This window comes from Ambystoma mexicanum, chromosome 12 (assembly GCF_040938575.1).
Source record: "Ambystoma mexicanum isolate Mex_15411 chromosome 12, UKY_AmexF1_1, whole genome shotgun sequence".
Taxonomy (NCBI): Eukaryota; Metazoa; Chordata; class Amphibia; order Caudata; family Ambystomatidae; genus Ambystoma; species Ambystoma mexicanum.
This window is the reverse complement of record NC_090936.1, coordinates 990,897,905-990,918,213: the sequence shown is the minus strand read 5'-3', so window position 1 is coordinate 990,918,213 and position 20,309 is coordinate 990,897,905. Positions and strand designations below refer to the sequence as shown.

Below are 20,309 nucleotides of genomic sequence, written 5' to 3'. Positions count from 1 at the left end.
ATACTACGTTGAAGTGGGTGCCTTATTGCCTGCTCTAGTAGCCGTAGGAACTCTCTAGTGCGCATCAAAGCATGTGAGGTGAAAGGGTGAGTGAGGTTGAAAACAGCTTCACTCTGCAAAAAGTCCGGTTTATGGTGTAAATGATTTAGTAGTTCTTGGGGACCCATTGAAATAGATGGGAAAGACTTTAATGTTGCAGCTCTCATAACAGTCTCCTTCTCTTTATTATATTTATATAGCGCAACCAATAGACCCAAAGGCGTGAGGGCGCAGACAGGACAAACAACATAAATACATATATGGTCATGTGATCAAAAATTAAGAGTATGGAAGAGTTAGGGCATAACAATCAGCAGCATATCCATCACAGATCGAGAATTGGACATACACAGATATCATACTATCATGGATAGGAGAATAAAAACAAAATTGGGAGAAACTCCCTGAAGTGAATCAGGGTCTTGTTCTCCCCTTGGGCCTATTACTCTTTCACTGGGTCTGCCCCTCTCCCAGGGTCTCGGCCATACTTGAGCTTCTTCCTGCTGTACTACAATACTGTGACCCATTCTCTTTTCCTTACTTTTATTTGGGATTGGTATTATCTGAAGGTGTTACATTCTCTATCCACCTGCCCTCTGTGCCATAGACATTGATCTAAACGTCCATCTTGTCTTATGCGATTCTTAAACTGCTGGTTACTGTAGTGAAGCACTACTCTTTTAGTGGCTTCTCTTCCGGACTCTTGGCTCTCTTGTGGGTCCTAAAGGGGTGGGTCTATGGACCTTGAAGGTATCCTCCATGTGCCACCTCTCGGTGGATCCTCTTGGCCCCCAGACTCTCACCGTTGTCCCCGCATGCCCTGCCCAATGCGAGTTCATCACGTTCCAAAACCCAATTTAACCCTTGAACTCCAAAAACTGGAAAAAACTTCCTGCAAATAAATCCATCTTGCAAAGGTCCTACATCATAAGCAACTCAGGACAAGGGGCAACAACCATGGTAAACGCAACTCAAAGGATAGGACCAATGACGAGCATCCCACAGGCATGCAAAAAAAACATTGCATCTCTTTCCTGTGATGCATAGCTACTATTTCCAACGACAGAGCTGACAGAGGAGTGCACAGTGAGAACAGATGGACCCTCCAAGTTGCATAATCTGCCAAGCCGAAGTGGGTGACTTGCTCCTTCTTGCATTGTCCAGGGTAGGTCATGGGGTCACTCATGGCCAGGAAACAAAAGATCTGCACCCACATAAGAATGGCCTCTCTGAACAGAGTGAAGAACAACATTATCAAAACATGAGACTAGGACAATGGACTTGCAAAGATATGTAATTGTGAATATCCATGAAAGAGATGCACGTGTGAATGCTTAGCTAGAAAGCCCAAGACCTGTCCGGAATGGACTTTATGGAATGGCTCTGAATCAACTATAGAAGCTGCAAAAGAGACTTGTTAGACTTCTTCCAAATTCTCATTCACATTTATTTTCCCCTCTCTATACTGCGGCCTATATGCTTCGACTCCATCAGAAAATGCCTTTCAATTTTCCCTGCCAAACATTTGTCTTGTTCGCCATCTTGGCTTTGCTTCGCTGGCCAAGTTGATGCTGTTTTCAGTGGATAGTAATGTTTAGTCACTTTTCCTATGTTTTTCTTTTTTTCCTTTAAAAAATCCCTTTTAGTTGGTTTTATGAAATAATCTGTTGTAGAGAAGCGATATAACACAAGCCGACAGGACTGAAGAAAAAGGTTTTTATTTTTATTTTTTCCTTGGCCTCTAGCACCCACGTGTGGTTACTTTCAGGTACTAATGGCGGTATAGGCAGAGGGGAGGGGAGGGGTTAGGGGTGCACAGCAGTGGGAGAGCTCAGAGCCCAGTTTATACAACAGAATACAGCACATGTTCTGAGTGCCCGGATTGGCTAGCACCCCCTGCCATGGTGTTAATAAGCAGAAGAAAAGAGAAATATGTAATTATATTCCCCCCATACCCCTTTAGCACAGCCCTATATTGAGATTCCCACCAGAACAAATACTGAACCATATGTTGCCGCTATGTGAATTTTCATTTGCAGATGGCAACTTTCTAGCTTCTATACAGTTTCAAGGAAAGTCTTAAAATATTGTGCTTATGTAAAGGTTTGCTAGTTAAGTAACTTTTACAGTCAATTATTGACAACTTATTATTCCACACTCTGTTCACGTTATTTCGTGATCAACATTGACATTTAGTTTTCTTCAAAATTAGGAGGCTGTGAGGCAGCAGTTGATGTCCATGTAATGGTGGATAGAAAATGTGGTAAAAACGCATTTGATGCTAATGTGAAGTAGAAAATACATTCCCCATGAACACATACCTTTTCCTACCTTGCAGGGTGCCTTTATGTGGCGTTGGGATAGGGATTGAGATTTGGAGGAAAGTGTGTGATAACTGGCAATAATGTTTTCAAATGCAGATCCAAAAAATGTTACTTTGGACATCAGTGGTGTTTTTTGGGGGAAATGTACACTTGTTCTAGATTAATGTTTGCACTGTTTTGCTTAATCGTAACATCCTTGCATGATATGCTAATGTTCCAGATTAGCAGAAAATGCCTGAGGCCAGGTTCCAGAGATGCATAGAAGGCAATGAATGAGAATATTTAGTTTACATTTTCGGGGTTTCCTTCCGGGTACTTTGTCACTAAATTACTTGTCTTTTTTGGTGTGTTGTAGTACTGTTCAGAGCCAGTCTGTTGTCCCTACACAAAGAGGTGCCCTGTTTCATGGTTTGCAGGCTCTCTAGCAGGTTTAACTTTGAAAGGAGATGCACCACCTGCTTTGTTTTCCCTTTCATGTCCTGGGGCAGCTCCTATCTTGATACCTATATCTTTATTCTAATAGGCTCTGCAGGAGGATAAAGCGTATACTCTGCGGGACAGAGTGCCCCTGCCAGAGCGCAGCCTCATAGTGAAGGTAAGATATCCGCTGCAAAGCATGCACTTGGTGCTCAACACCCTGTTTCAAAGCTGGGGATCGTTCTTTGTTGAATGTGTGAGCTATAATCTGCTCTTGTAATAGGCCCACTGTTGCAGACCGGATCTTAAACCTGTCTAAATTGAGCGACATTTCTGCTGCCTAAACCTATACAATTGAAGTCCTAAAGGATAATTGAACAGTCTCGAGCCACAGGCTGGAAGTTATAATTATCCTGAGACTTAACTTTTCCTTAGACCTGACCCAGTGCAAGCAGATTTAGATATTTGCTGCCCGAGGTGTGATCCTTGTGGCCTGGGTACCCTAAGGAACATCTCTGCTGCCTAAAGTTTGAGCCTTTTGGCGGCGTTACCTGAAGGATTTGCCCAAGTACCTGCCTCATTTTATTTGCCTTTGGCTTCATATGAGCTGCTTTAGGTGATATTGTTTAATGTTTGTCACAGACTTGAGTGATGTGAGGGCACGTTGCTGAACATTTGTGGAAGTTGTCCAGCCACTACCTGTCATTGATTTGTTCTTTCCACATAGAAATGCTGCCAATGCATAAATCAACAGTAAAATAGCTTAGCGGGTTGAGATCTGACTTCTGCAATCTGTGTGAGATCTGAAGGGCGCAGGTTCGAATCTCGTGAAGGCCCACTCAGCCTTTCATCCTTTTGAGGGCGATAAATGAGTGCCAGCTTCGGTAGGATGATCATTGCACGTAAATATTTACTATGTACAGCGCTTTGGCAATATATAAATAACATCATTATCTTTCTAAAAATTTCAGTGGGGCAGCTAACATATACTTCAAAAACATTGCTAAACCCAGGCACTACCTCTTTATCACTATGTTCCATATGATTCATTTTCAATATTTTTGTTCCCTTTAAGGAAAATGTGGATCCTTGGCGCAGTTTGGACCCTTTCAGCACCACAGAGGAGAAACCCTTCAGGAAAGGTAAACTAGAAACAATGCTGTTGTCACCGAATCCTCAGGCACAGCTTGCAGTCCCCACGTTCCATGCTGCTAGAGTTCATCCACCAGTGTGTACCGAGACAGTAAATTACGCAAAACAAATGTTGCTCCACCCTCAAACCAGGGTATTCATACGTTTCCAGGAAGTGGACCGGATTGGAGCATAGTGCACAGCAACATATTTTAGGTATAAACCCCATGGATGCCAACGCGCATGTGTAGACACCCATATGTGTACCTCTCCTGCGCATGCTTCCGGCACCAACAACTAGTCTTTGCCAACATACAAATGTGGCGGAAACGTGGGCAAGAACCTGCATGTTTTTCTTGAGTGTGCTTTCTGAATCTGTTTTTCTTTTTGAGATCCCCTCATTTTTGTTCTCCCTCGTGAGGTCTGGAAGCTGCTCTAGTTACAGCTCACAAGGTTGGTTTTCGATGTTTGGGCCCAGAATATTCCTGATCTTTTGTGTGTATTTTGTGTACCTCATTCAATTTGTTCACTCCTACTTAGACTGCGTAATTGGAAAGCAGTTTGGTAACTCCATCTTTTAAGATGGATTTCTCAAATCTGGCCTGGTGGACAGGTTTCAGGAGGCCACCCTAGTTATAGTGAACAGGGGAACTCGGAGGTTAGCCAAACCCAATCGAGGTAGGTGTGGCGAATGGTCAAGGCTTAGTCTCGGGAGAGGAGTGGGACAGGTGTCCACATAGTGAAATACACAATGATTCTACCTAAACAGTACAAAAAGATCATACTCATCATAGGCCCAAAAACACACTAGAAAAATGAAACCAGCAGGTAATATTACGCACCACTCTAAATTAAAAACATATAAAGTCCCCTTTGGTTATAGAAATGCAGAGTTCTGTTGAGAGGCAGATGATTACTTCATCCATAGCGACTGCTCCTCCCCTGGTCCACTATTGACCAGGTAAGAAGCGTTACTCATTAGGGCAACCGTACAGTCATTATCCCAGGCAGGTACAACAGGAGATTAAGATTAACACAATATAAACTGATGATGGCACGAGTAAAACCAAAGTAACGTTGTGACATTACATGGGCATGCATTGGACACGAAGCAAATATGCATTCGACATGAAGAAGGTATATATTAGGTAATTTACGCATTTCTGATGCTTATGAATCTGCTTAGAATCACATGCTGTGAATATAGTAAGACATCTAGTGGTAATCACAGAGTACTGCATTTTTCTTTCGAAGATCGAAAAAGGGGCATCGACCTGGCTGTAACTGTAACACTATCCCATCGTGTGCAGGTCCCACCAGATTATTTTTCTTCCTTTCTAGTCGGCCGCTTAATGTGGAGCTGTTTACCAATTATGTATTGCTATTTTATTGCTGTTTGCTTGACACGTTATCGCCAGGCATCTTCGGCTGTCTTGATGACTACTTGACATCCTCTCCACAACTGGTCTTGCTTCCCTGACTACCCCTCTGGCGACTCGACAGCTGCTTCTTCTCGGCATTGGACCCCGGTCCCGGCCTCACAGTAGTGGGAGTGGGGACACGTTTCTATGGACTTTCTATTGGGAATCTTACCTTTGCCCCATCTTTTCTCTCCATTATGGAGGGAACACCTATTAAATTTAGCCTGTTTTATAGCAGCACATTCCCTTGGAAGGTCACTCGTAAAGAGTGCCATCTGTGCCTCCCTCGTGACCACGATGAGCAGTGTTGCAAGGCCTGGAACATTTTCGGGCCAAAATCCCTAAAAGACTGGCACACCATGCGGTGGATGGCATACGCCATGCAGGCTGAGAGTCACTCTCACCGGCGCCGTTGCTTCGGACCAGGAGTCCATTGGCAGCCACGGCTCTGATTCAGAAACCGTAGAGACACTTCTGGAGTATGATACCCCTGTTTCCGTACCCGATAAGCATGCCGCTGGCAGTGCAATGGGGACTCGACAACCCAGCGACAAGCACGCACACCACACTTTTAAACCTAAGCACACAACCCCCAGGCCTCACTCGACGGACTCGTCGAGGGAAGCCATCGACGACTGTAGTCCCATCGAAAACCTCAAGGCCTACTGAACCTCGTGGTTCAGAGCCACTGTGCTCCTGCCATCGCCGCCTGCGCAAGGTCTTGCAATTTCAACCTTACTGCGCACTTCACATAAATCTTCACCCCTCGGTGTGGTAGCACCGAAACAAGGCCTCGCTTCCAAAACGCTCAAGACCCATTCTCACAGATCTGGACCTATAATAGCCTCTCCTCTTCTGTTTTAGGCCCTGTTTCAGCTTCCTCATCCTCCCCTCGCCCCACCCCCCGTCCCCCTGATCCCCACCCTGATGAATCGTGTGTGTGTGTGTCACTCTCCAGGTGCACAGTTTGCATCCCCTCTCAACAATGTCAACATGAAACTACTGTGGATATCTTCCAGGAGGAGCCTGATGATGACATTATGTCCCAGATCAGGATCGTGTTTCACAAGACCAGGTAACTGGTTCCCTGCTGGTGACCAAGGTACTTGGCCCACTATCCCTGCCCATGAACATGGCCCGGGCAACATCTTCCTGGATACTTCCCCTGTCGTTCAGCCCCGGGACTCATCGGTGATTGATTGAACAGATGTTACTCAACAACCTCCTCAAGAAGGCTGCCCACCATTTCAAGATTGTAACCCAGGAGGCCATACCCAAAAACAGATTTCATTGAGAATATCCTCAAAGAAAAGGTCCTCATCAGTCCAGCTATTGCTCTTCTGATTTTAGTAAAGAAACGCATTGCTCACTCGGGCTGTCAACCCTAGAGTTGAAAAGATGTTTCGTTCAGCGCCCTCAGATCCCTTGTATATCAGAGAACATGCTGTTCTGGACTCCCTTGTTGTAACTACCAGAAAGTGGGCAGGGGTGCTACTGTCCTAGTCGCCTCCAGACAAGGATTGTAGAAAGCTTTATGCTCTTGACAAATGGATTCCCACCTCGGCTGCATTCAGCACTTGAGTCACTAATACCGCCCTACTGGCAAGCTATAGGCTTGTCCAATGGGGACTTGTGCAAGAAGGCCTACAAAACATCCCGGAGCCTACTTGTACACAACTGTTAGCGGTGGTGGCTGAAGGATGTCAAGTAGTGCAGAACTTTCTTAAGAATACCCTGGATTCATCTGAGAGGGCAGGACGTGTTCTTGCACAAGGGACTTAAAGCGCATGCATGGCTCAAAAACCCAGGATCTTAAATAGAAACAGAGGCTTATCTCAAACAAACCCGTAGAAGACTGCCCTCTTTGGTAAGGAGGTCGATGAGGCCCTTGAGACCGCTAAAAATTAGCACGAGACACTGAAGTTGTTGAACCAGATCTGAGCCATGCCCTTTGTCAAAAGGGGTGCCTTTAACACCCACTGGTGCTTTCGTGGGCAATCCTTTTTCCACTCCTCCCAGGGGAACTACGTATCAGGAGGAACTCCTTGGTATTCCGGACAGGGCACTTACAGCAGTTTCCAGACCCTTCAACTGATGTGATTTCGCCACAGAGAGGTTAGAGGGAGAAATTCTGCAGCTAGGGGCTCCCTAAGCCAACAAATGACTCAGCTGTACAGGTCCCCTGCCATGTCTCCCCGTTAGGGGGGCGATTACCATTTTATACCCACGCATGGGGTAGGGGGGCAACCACCTCAGATCAGTAGGTACTCAAAACCGTCAGAGGGGGTTATTGCATAATATTCCTGCAACCACCCCTGTAAAATTCACCCAAGAGCAGACAGCTGCCACCGGAACATCTACAAATCCTGCTAGAAAAAGTCCAGATCCTACTGCAGTAGGTAGTGATCGAGGTTGTCCCAGATCTTCCAGTAAACAAGGGTATTTATTCAATATACTTCCTTGTTCCTAAAAAGGATCAAACCATGCAGCCTGCTTTAGATCTACGTCCTGCAAATAAATGTGAAACCTAAAAAGTTCAGGATGACAACTCTACAGAAAGTAATCCCACTGCTACAACAGGAGGGTTACATGACCATCTTGAGATACTTTCCTATATCAATGTTGCCAGCACACAGAAAGTACCTCGGGTTCAAGATCGAGGACACTATCAGTAAAAGGTACTCCCCTTCAGCATTGGCTCTGCTCCACGGGTATTTACAAAGGTGCTAGCAGTGGCGGCAGCTCCCCTGCGCAGGCAGTCCATTCCAGTGAACGTTTATCTCGACGACTGGTTCATAAGTGGAGACTCGTATGAAACCTGTCTGGAGAACACTCAAGACAGTAGATCTCCTTTTCAACCTGGGATTCTCAATCACAGAGGAAGTCAAGTCTTGTCCCCAGTCAAGTCGAACAGTTTTTAAGAGCACTAATTCGGACAGAAGACCGACTTGTCTTCCGCTCCAACAAGAGGATTAAAAAAAAGTTGCTCCTGAAACTCGGTGTGTAGCCAGGATAACTGTACAGAAAGCCATGCGGCTACTAGGCATGACGGCATCTTGTATCTTTATGGTTCACCCACGCTCGTCTGCGCATGCACCCCATGCAGGAGTGGTTTGCAAGCCAATGGTGTCAGGCAACCGGTCAGTGGGACGATCTAGTGGTTTCTGTTCGGTAAGAATTGATGCAGTCACACTGTGTGAGACTACACAACACTTATCTGCTTGGTATTCGGTAACCCACCTTTTGGTATAGGTCGGTACTACACAAGTTGGTAGTGTGACTGAGCAGCCATCTCGATGGGTAAATGTGAGCTGTAGAGCTGTACAAATGTAATCCGTAAATACAAGTAGCCAAGTAACACACTTGAGATTTCAGTTATAGTTATTTAACATACATTTTTTTGAATAAGCATTCTTTAAAAAAGCACTTTGTGTAACAATGCAAAAATACTTTAAAATTACATTTCAGAATCAGAACAAGTTAGTGGATAATCTTTGGATATACTGCTTACATTCCTACACCCTGAGGTGACTTCAATCACAAGGATACTAATGGCATTTATATAGCTCACTAGTTATTAATTTGCAGATTCTGAGGTTGTAGGAAGGAAAGGTTTAAGGAAGGAAAACAAATAGATTCTCAGTAAATGTGAGGACAACTAAATCTTCCAATGAAATCTAGACAAGCCTTTCCCAGCAGTAACAGTTCAGAATCTACCACCTACGAGGGACAAACAATATCAAAGTGAATGGACTAGAAGAGTCTTAAGGGAGCCAGGACAGCCAAAGTCAATTGGAGCAGTGTCTATGGATCTGATGCACTTCTTAGATCAAAGTCTTGCAGAAAGTTGGAGATTTTGTAAAATAAAATCACTTGTAGTGTCACAGGCAGTTGAGATCAACTCTAAAAGTAAGCTAATGCAATCCCCAACTGATCAAGGCATAGCTAAAAAGGCAATGAGGTAAGAGGCTGATTCTCAGGTGGGACAAGTGGTGCTAAGACATCTCTTTGCTACTGTTCCTTCAGGCATCCCACCACCGTCTCCTGGCACTGCTCACTAGTCTATGCACAGCATGTGATTCTAAGCAGATTCACAAACATCAGAAGACATACATTAATCCTATTTCTGATGATTGTATCTGCTTAGGTTCACATGCGCCCACCCTTCGTCCCTGCTTGGAGTAGAAGGAACATAGACATCTTAGACCCTGTTTTCTTCTGTTGTCACACATGCACTCTATAGGCTCCCTCAAGGCAGAACAAAAAATAACTGGTGGGACCTCGACGCCTGAAGGATTTTGGGTACACTACACGTCACAATATGGCTAGTGTTAGTCATGCCCAGGTTGAAGTCCCTTTTCGAAAGAAAGATGCAATAAGCCACGCTTACCACTAGATGTCGGACTATATGCACAGCATGTGAATCTAAGCAGATTAATTATGTCTTATTTTATATATACAGAGGCAAAGAGAATTGGAGTGAAGTACTATTATCATTCCTAAACACAATTATAAAAGCCAACACGTTACTTATGGTATGCAAACCAAAGTATAAATCTTATTTAGAATAGCAGTATGAAATTCAAGGCGAGTAAAACCTGGTGATACACATCTAATGTGGCAGTATGCTATACGTGGTGAGCCGACTATTGGTAATAGGCTGTTATTCTGTTTCAGGAATAATAGTTACACCACCAACCTAACAGGTAAGCACTTTGCAACATATGTAACTTATTCTTATTTCAGGAAAGATAGTTATTTCAACTTTATTTTTCAGAATAGTGGAACTCTCTTGCCAAGGTAATGAATAACTTATGAATTACTTTTCAGAGGTGCAGTATGCACTCCATGGATAAGTAAGGTCTGATGATACACATTTAGAATGGCAATACGCTATTCAAGGTGAGTAAAGTCCTATTGGTCATAAACTCTTACACTATTTCTATTACAGGAACAGTTAGTTATACCAATGTTACTTTTCAGAAGAGTGGAACACAATTCTAAGGTAAGCAAGTACTGACATTTTAGAAAGGCAGTAAGAAGTTCAAGGTAAGCAAAGCCCTAATGTTACACATTTAGAATGGCATTATGCTATTCAAGGTGAGTAAAACCCTATTGGTAGACTTTTACACTTATTCAGTTTCAGGAATAATAAAATATTACCAACTCTGTTTCTTTCTAGATAAGCGGAACGCAATTCAACGGTAAGTAACTTTGTGTACTTCAGAATGGCAGTAATTTACAGGTAAGAACTTTGTTACACTTAGTAACTTCTATTTCGGAGATACAGTTGCAGCACCAACACCTTAGCAAGTTAGTACTTTGCAACACTTGTTATATTTTCTAATTGGAGGCCTTCTACTTTAGCAGCCCTTCCCTATTCTAAGGCATGAGGGATCTCGGAGGCAGAAAAGGGACAGTTGAGAGGGCACACCTGCAGGGAAGTCTGAGTTGCAGAGGGTTTTTCACCCAATAAGTACAGACTTTAGAGTTAGGCCTTCAGCGTTGGGCCTCGGCGATCGGTATGGGCAAACTCCCAAACACAAATCACCCCTAGCCGCACAGGAGCGACGCAACACTTTAGGTATGTATTTTCCTCAGCCACACAGTACCTCAGCACTGAAGACGAGCTTAAAGACCGACACCTTTACAATGCAGCAGAACAGGACCCGGTCTCTGGATTCTTGGTCGTGGTGATGAAAGAACAGACACTGGATGGGAACTTGCTGCAGCAGTCGACAGAAAAGGCTCCCAACAAAGTATTCTTCAGTGCTTCTTACGGCTCTGATTTTGCCACCCATTTCAAAGTACCAAATGAAGGACTGTTGTCACCAATCGGATTTGCCTCGTCTCTCTGGAGTCCCAGCAGGAGTCCACTAAAGTTTCAGCGAGATTTGTTCTTCGGAAGACTATGCACAACATGTGAGGTCCCAGGGTACTGGCGGTTTGCAGCCCAGGATGGTCACAGCTTGTCGTGGGATGGCTCGAAATGCAGGTCTTCTTAAGACTGATGGGTCCCACCAGTCAGTGGGTCAAAATCGTCTTTGGGTCTCCTGTTGCTCCATAGGAGTCAGCACAGGCAGCGGTTACACAGCAGGCATCTCCGGTCGCTGGAAGTAGCTTCAGCAGTCGTCTCTTCATCGGATCTTCTGTTCCAGTGGTCAACTTGTCTTCAGCTCCAAGATCCAGGTGGGATATACAGGAACCCACACACACACACACCTCTGCAAACTCTCCTTGCAGTTTACGGAAAGGGGCGGGTGGCTGTCGAATCAGGAAAGCCAACCCCTAGTGGGAACTGGATTCTCCCAGGCACACCAGAAACCTAGGTGATATGATATGGCATTTATAACGCGCCTATACACAAGTGTTTCAAGGCGCGACGAGGCAAGGGAGGGGGAACAGAGGGAAGACAGACAACGATCCTACTAGGCCAGGTGTCGTTCAGATCGCGCAAGTGCATGGGAAGGGGGAAGGGGAGAAGTGCGGGGGGTAGGAGGGAGAGGACAGTGCAGTACATGGGATAAGACCATAATAAATAAGTCAAAGTACGGCCAGCAGGTGGCAAGTGAGAGGGTAAGTGCAGATGTCCGGTGTCAAGTGCTGGAAGTGGGACCGTAGGGATACAGAAAACAGTCACCAAGTGCGGGGGTTGCCAGGAGGACAGTGCAGGAGTGCGACTGACGGGGGAATTGACCTGGGCCCAAGATCATAGGGTGGCAGGTAACCAGTGCAGTTTCAGTGTCGGCCAGGAAATCAGCAAGGGAGAGGAGGAGAAAAAGCAGACGCAGAGAGAAAGGTTTTGAGGTGCTTACGGAACCGAAGATGATTCTCAAAGTTTCAGGGAGGTAGGGAGGCTACTCCAAAGGGAGGCCCAGCAGAAGAAAGAGATCTACCACCAACTCGTTGCTCGGAGAAGTGACTGACCCTGAGGGAATTGGAGGCAGATGAGCGAAGAGCTTGAGAAGGAAGGTATTTAGGAAGAGAGAGTTGAAGGTATTGTGGCCCCAGAAAGCCTTGTGGACGATGCACAGGGTTTTGAACTTAATCCTCGCAGCCACTGGTAGCCAGTGCAGAAATTTCAGTCCTGGAGAGATACGATCCCTGGCCTTGAGGCTAAGGACAAGTCTTGCAGTCCTATTCTGGATAGCAGAAGGTGAGCAGAGTTTCGGACTCCTCCCTCAGTTCCTGCCTTCAGACACTCTGGACCATCGGTGGGCTACAGAAAGGGTTCCCGCCGAAGACAAAAGTACAACTGGAACCTCCCCCACCCCAGACGGCAGAAGAAGAACCAGGAAAGGACAAGCGCACCAAAAATGGCAAAAAAAGGAATCCACCATTCTAGCAGAATGGCGACCCTTCTGTGCATTACAACGGCTGGTTTGATAGCCTGCAAGTTAAAATAACAAAAAAAGTCAGTAAAGTATGTCCACTGCCACCAGCCATAATAGTAAGCTTGTCACTGTAAAATAAATGTTACAGGAGCAGTGAGAAAGAGGATACCATCTATCTCCCCAGCACTCCACATATAGAAAATGTAGAGGGGATGTAAATCCCTCTCTACCCTTGAACATGTGTTCTGCAAGGTAAGTTGAGAGAAAATAAAAAGGGAAGCCCAAGGGACAACCCAGCAACACTGCACAGAAAGTGCCGTGTGCTGCAATAATGCAATGTAGATTCCCAAAAAGTTATTGGAAAGTATAGACTCAGAAATAAACTATAGAGTCAGAAAAATGACACCCATAAATATAGGAAATGAAAGGGTGAGTGGGCAAAAAGGTTCCCACTCATTCAGGAACATAGAAAAATAATCCAAAAGTCCAGCAGAAAGTGCTGGGGTTCTCACAGGTGAAGGCGATCTAGCATTTCAATGAAAATTTTACCTAACGGCTTCCCTTTTGGTTGGAGATGTTTCTCCATTGGATTAATTAGTTGCACATCCCTCACCAGAAGCTCAGTGTACGGTGAAATGACCACAAAAGGTCTAGCCACAACATGCGAACAATGCTGTAGACCGAAACTGAACCACACTGACAGGACTGGATAGGGTTTCTTGTCATAGGAAACTATTGGACAACTTTGTGGTAGCCCCCACCTTAAGGGTCCTGAGGGATGTTCCCATCACCAGTGGGAACTGGGAGCCATCACACTGGGATACGATGTTTCTACCTTTTAATCATTGAGGACCTCTCCAGCAGCACCCTCGCTTATCCCTGGCATTGGCTGTGAACCCAGGTTACAGTATAGCATGTGCACTGATGGTTTTCACCTTTCCCTCCAGTGCATGTTTCTCAAATATGTTTTACTACTTGTAAATAATCCTAATTCTCTCTATCCCTTCTTATTTTAGGAAAGCATTTTGTGTTGCCCCGGAGTGTGGGAGACACTCCAGGAAATAAGCGGAAGAGGAGGGGGCCCAGCAAAGTGCAGGATTTCATGACCTGGTTCTTGTCTACTGGTGAGCAACACGATATGACTGTGCTGCATTGTGATAGTGCAAACTAATTTTGATCTACTAATAATCCCTATATAGAGGCCAAAGTCGCCTCCTAACTAAGACCATCAGATTTAAGAAAGTTATCAAATTCAGACTTAAGTCCTCAATGAAAACGCCAGTTCAGACTGATGGGCCCAAAGAATCCTCTAAATTGATGAGACCGCAATCTAGGTTTGCATATTTTACTCAGAGGTTCTCATTTCAGTCTTGCAACCTTATCTGGTTTGTAGCTCAATTCTGTGTTGTGCAAAACTGCTCAATATTCACACTTCAACTGTTTGAACCCTTTCAGTTATTTACCTAGTTTGAACCACATGTTCCACACTTGTTGCAATCTCTCGTCTTTTAGCACACGCTTTTGGATCCAGAGTACTGGGGAAGTTCAGACTGTTTTCAAACATAAGTAAATAGAAGCATGTGGACATTGTTATTCCATAATGAAAATCCCAAGCACCCAGAGTGGCACATAGGGGGCTTGTTGAGCCATTGAGTGTCAGCCTCTACCTGCTACAATTCCTTTGAAAATTCTGAGAAGTTGCGTATTTGCTTGCTTGAGAATTTGCTTTGAAGTTTAACCAAGAAGAGATGTACGGTACTTGGCCAGAATGGAGGTTCTGCAGCTGTTGTCTGGCCTTTTCTCACTTAATTCTGTGCTTATGGATCTGCAGGTAGCCCATTATAGGATATTAAAGGATGACTCCAGTACCAAGCCTGCCCACGTGTCTTTGGGTTCTTAAGTGGTGCAGGCATGTGCAGCGGAACATGACCTTTGTACCGGGGTAATTTGAAACTGGGGCAGGTTTAAGTAGCTCATATGCTGGTGAATAAACCTAGTTGACACCCTCTCCTTGCTTTCAGAACACAAACAACCAGAGTGCTAGACATTTGAACTTTCCCTGTGTACCAGAATGCAAGAATTCAGTCAGTTCTCACACATCTATATTATGTAATGGGCTGCTTGATTATGTAGTGCAGTGTTGGCCCAGACTGCCGCAACACTTAAATACAATAGCAATAGCAATAGCAGTGGCAGTTAAGTACTTTGCAAATGCCACATAACGCAACTTCACACTCTCGTTCTGTTTAAGGTGCCTTGTCTTGTAAGGGATTCTTTTGCTATTTGCAATCTATATTTCTACTTTGAATCTGTTTTGGAGCAAATTAATTTGTTTTCCTTTACCGTTTTCCCCTCCCATTTGGCTCTATATACAGTCATGCTTCTCTCCCATTTCCAGCATATCCGGGAGGATGTCGCGGGAGATAGAGAACGAGACGCACACGTTTCCCAGTGACTTTGTGCAATATATATGAAAAACACTCCCTGTGAACCGCCTTTTTTTCTTATGTGGCTGAATAAGTTTGGAACGTGGTTTTTGGGCCCCCTCCAACTCACCATTCTTTTTTTCCCTCTTCTCTCACCCTCCCATGTGGTTACCGAAGCTCTTTTCCCAGAATTATCCGGATAAACCCTACTACGCAATTCAGTGAAAAAAACCTTTGAGGCAGTTAAGGTGAACAGATATAATGCAACAAAACCCTTGAAATTCAGCGCTTGCATTTTAAGCAATTCCACCTTAACTTTACGCCCCCTGTTGATCAGCATATGACCACAGTGTCATCACAGGCAACATCACTAAGCCATCATACATGACAGCACTATCACTGATGGCGTCACTAATGACATTTAACATCATTGAGATCAAGAATTACAGCATGTCTTACTGAATATTTTTGTTGCCCTCTTAGTAACATAACATGTAACTATAGTCCTACACAAATAGCATAGGACTACGTTTGGAGCATTCATTTGTTGTACCCATCAACTTTAAAATGTGCAACGTTTTACAAATGGTTTGAATGTCTTATATTGGTGAGCAATTACAAAACTTCATTGCAGGGGAAAGTACACAGTCCAGCTAAATCTATATCAAGGGTTTTGTTGGGTTAAATCTGAGCACCTTAACTGTGCCTTAACTTTAGTTCTTTTACAGAATTTCACGGGTATTATACTCTAGTTTCTTTTGGGCGCAACTATCCATGGCCTTTGGCCAGGGCCAGTGACCGCTGTACTTGTGGCACCAATATGTTTCTTTGGGGCTGACTAACCATGTGTAACGCTCACCTGATTCCCACGGAGGCGCAGATCTGGCTTCGAGTGCTGATGCTTCTTCAATGGTGAAGCGCAGGACTCTGAAGATGGACAGGAAGGGCCCTCTACTCTGGCTTCTCCGGCTCGCAGGAATATTCCCCTGTGCGTGAAAAGGGAGTATTACCTACTGACTGAGTTATGCTCAAGCCTCCCACTCTCTTCCAACCCTCCACGATACCCTTCCACGATTCCCCGTGAAGTCTCACCTTAGGGTCTGAAAGGACGAGCTCTCCATCCTGCTTCTGACGCAGGGGCGCGTTGAACCCAGTTACTTCACTGGTTTGAGGTTGGATGGGAGTCAAGGTAAGCTTGATTATACTGGTAAGGCGCTGTAAAAGTTCTGTTGCAAGTTCAAAAGTTCAAGCTTTAAATAATAATGTTCATTGTCTTTTTTCAGGTGATGAATGAAGATTCCTTTGGAGACTTCTTGCAACAAAGCGCTGATGTTGATGTCTTTTCCCCATAGGGGCCGGGGTTCGGAATGCCGGAGATATGGGCCGACCCGAAGTGAAACGTGCAGTTCCAGTAAAGATCTGGTAAGTCCTAGATGAGCGCTCAGGTTATGTTTTTGCATTCGCTCATCTAATGTCTTTGTCTTTTTTCCCCATAGGGGCCGGGGTCCTGCTTGGAAGCAGCAAGACCCGAAATGAAATGGGAATGACCCAACAGGTAAGTCTTAGAAGGAAACTGAGCTTTTCCTATTCCCTTCCTTCTCTCACCTCTTATTCTTGTCTTTTTCTCTAGGCTCTGGGAAGTGGCTGTGTATCCGGATGATCGCTGCTGAAGATGAGGAACCCAGGAAAGGTGAGTGAAATGCAGCGCTGCAGCGATCGTAACGAAATGCTTTTAAAAATGATGTCTTACCTTTCAGGATCGTCGGTTATGTCTCCGTGGTGCAGATTGCTGGTAGGTCTCTTGTCTCCCTTTGCAGGTGACCCAGGATGCTGACAGGCGTGGCTGAAGTCCAGATGCAGGAGCTGACACGGTGAGCGTCCAGCTGCGAGGAGCAGAACAACGCGAAGCGTGAGTTGCTGAACGGGTGTGGTTTAAATAGCTTTGGAAGAAGTTCCAAGTGTGTATCCTTCCTCCGATCAGGTATGTATCCTTCCCCGACCACTCCCGGGTGGAAAGTAGTCCCACAGGTAAAGTAGTTCCTATTCAGGCCTCAAGAGGGCCTGGATGTGGCAGCATGGTCTGCATCAGGTAAGTGCGCATTAAAACACTTGAACACATGTCTAGCTTTATGAGACATGTGATACAGACATGTGATACAGACATGTGATACAGAGGTCCAACATGAGCCTGGCGCCTAAGGCGCCAGGACTGAGTCCAAAGGGCCCCAGCTTGGGCCCGCTGGCACTCCCCTGGGGGAAATGCCTGCCTCTGGGGTTGCTGGGTCGGACCTGGCTCCTTGGAGGTAGGCATCATGACACCATGGCCTTCGTCCTTGACTACTGTACGTGTGTCCCAAAGCTCCCTAGGAACGTCCTGCGCGCGCACACATTCATCATTTAGTCCCTAGGGTTCACAGTATGCCACAGTCACATGATGAATGCAGATGGACCACGGTGGGGTGTGGATGGAGATGGATGCAGTATTCAAGATGGCCACCAACAAAGGAAACTACACGAAAACAGCAAGTCTTGTGAGACTTCCAAAATCATGTGCTCCATCTTGGATGGACAGGGCTGTATAAACCCCGCCCATCTTCATGCATATGCTCCACTTTTTGTATCCAACACTGCACCAGCTCCTGTGAGCTGCTCTGACTCCATTTAGCCACTTAATTGTCCACCACCACCTCGCCAACTGACCTGAATCTCACGCCAACACCTGTAAAGAAAGAAGCTGTTATCAGTTTGGGGCCCATGCAAAGAACATTGCACCAATATCAAGGTAATCTTATCTGCATCACCTCGTGTTGAAACCCCTCTGGGAACTCTGCCTTGAAGGTCTTGGGCCTCACGCCATTGCCTTCATTACGGGACCTGCAACAGAAAGAATGGCTTTATCATCCTGGAACTTTAAACCTAACCGCAGAAGGAAGCTGCCTTTTGGACATACCTTTGGAACACTAATAGGAAGGCAGAAGGAAGCCGACCGCAGCTGTACTGGGTTGTTCTTCCATTGATGCAGCGGGAGCAAGTCGCTTCTGAAACCGCCATCACCACGCACTAAGTTAAGTCCACCATATCTGGGGAGGGCGGGGGGTCGAGGCTAGGGAGTGGCTACGGTGGGAGGTGGGGAACACCACGGATATTGGCTCTGACACGACTTGTTCTCTCTTAGGGCCATACCAACTCCAGAAGAAAAGTGTCAAAGGAGTGCAGTCTTCACTTCATTAGCTGTCACATATTTTCCCTATCCCTTTTGCCTGGATTGCGCTGGTGCACCTTTTGTTGAGTGCTGTTAGGGAGAGGACTGGAACCGAAGAAGACCACATCCAGAGACGCCTGCAGCCCTATTCAGCATCTGCAAAGACCACTGCTGTCCTGATGCCGTTTTCAAATCGACAGAGGAACTCTGAAGAGGACGACTCCTTTCCTTTGGCTAGTGGGACCAACTAGCCATAAGACGAGCCATCCCACGACGTGTTGTGATCTTCCTGGGCTGCAAACCGCCAATATCCCGATACCTCCAACCATATTGCAATGCATCATTTTACCGTGAACACATCCTCCAAGAATTTTGGTGAGCTCCAGTTGGACCTCCAAAGACAAGTCCCCGACCCCCCTCAGTCACCTTACCAGAGTGCAGGACTGAAGACTTGAGGCTGATTGATCGGGCGGTAAACGTTCATCCTTGGTGCCAGTCAAAAGGCACCAAAACGGCAGACCAGCGTTGGAGCTCGAAGAATTCTTTGCTGGGAGTCCTTTCTGCAGACTGCTGTTGCGACATCCCTTGCAGAGTGCCTCCTTTTGTCCCCACAACCAAGGAACAGGAGACCGGGTCCACTGCTGCTGCACTGTGAAAGAATTCAACTGCTGTATCTTCACAACTCCTCGGGTACTGTGGGACTAGTTGTAGTACATCCCTCAAGTCATTCTGTTGCTCGTTTGTTGCTGGAGTGCTGATTCCAGTGTTGACCGATACCTTTCGTCCAGGCCCAACGCTTGTGCGCCCATAGGGATCATTTCCCAAGGTCGCTGAAACATTTTTGACCCACAAAAGCATCTTTCTTGTAAATGAAGAATCACCTGGAACGTTCCTTTTCTGCTGCTGTGACTGACTTGCTTTACCTCGAATCTTACTTTGAAGAACTCACACCTAGATTGGAATGGACTGCTAAAGCCTTAAGAGTTCTAAAAAGTGATGTATTTTAAAGTATTGGACTGCTATTGTTGGTGTTGAATCTTTTTATTCCTATAACAGAGCATTTTTTGGTTTGCTATAACAGAAATGTGTTTATGAATTGTATAACTCTTTACTTATGGTTTATTCACTTGAAGTATTGCATTTGTTTTCTATTGTGTTGATTAGTTAAAATAGTACTTACCTGAATAACTTTACTGTGTGTTTATATAAAATACATTTCGAATGGATTGTGTCCTCCGACGTATTCCTCATCTTTAGACATCTTCCTTTCCAGCTTCAGCTGCTTCAAAATCTTTTTTTTCGGCAGAGGGCGCTGTGCGTCGATGCAGTCGACTCGATGTCCCTCGAGGGCCTCTGTCTCGAGGTCGACGTCCTCATGGATGTGTATGTATATATATATATATATAATTGTTAAAGGGACGTTATGGTTAAGTTGCCCTACCAAAAACCTGTACACTTCACTAAAAACACTTTTCAAACATGCCATTATGGTTCAAAGTAAAACCGAAAAACCCCTGAAATTCGCCAGTTATGGTAGGCTAAGCGACCATAACTGCCCGCACCACTCTGCTAACACACCCAGGACATGAAAGATGGCATCACAAATGTAGTTTCAGTTGGAGTAGTTTTAATGCCATTCCGTAACCACACGTGCCTGACACAAAATCATTGTTAGCAATAGGAAGAATAAATAGTGCCAAGAAGGAAAAGGATTTACTTTGGGTTGGCGGCTTTGGGGTTTATATATTTTTAATGGATAATGTTTTTTAAACATATGACAATGGGGGATTTCGCTGGTTCTATCATTGAATTTACATCTAATAAGTCACACCACGAAATTCACTCATCTCTGCGGGTATTACCTGCTGCCATACTAAAGGGTAAAATGTCCGTGATTACTGAACACCTTTTGGCCTGCAAGTACACTAAAGGCTGTAACAGGGAGAGAGAGAGAGAGTGTGTGTGTGTGTGTGTGTGCACACAAGCACATACTACCATCGGCCTCCATTGATCTG

The 20,309-nt window shown here is 45.2% G+C and overlaps 1 protein-coding gene across 5 annotated transcripts in view; it reads left to right on the top strand.

The window, feature by feature from the left end:
- NCAPH2 (non-SMC condensin II complex subunit H2) overlaps positions 1 to 20,309 on the top strand; it is an 899,214-nt gene that overhangs the window by 539,749 nt on the left and 339,156 nt on the right. For all 5 annotated transcript variants that reach the window (XM_069629493.1, XM_069629491.1, XM_069629492.1 and 2 more), the window contains 3 exons: positions 2,887 to 2,958; positions 3,856 to 3,922; positions 13,683 to 13,790. In XM_069629493.1, the coding sequence (XP_069485594.1) occupies positions 2,887 to 2,958; positions 3,856 to 3,922; positions 13,683 to 13,790 (247 nt within the window). The remainder of the gene's footprint in view (positions 1 to 2,886; positions 2,959 to 3,855; positions 3,923 to 13,682; positions 13,791 to 20,309) is intronic.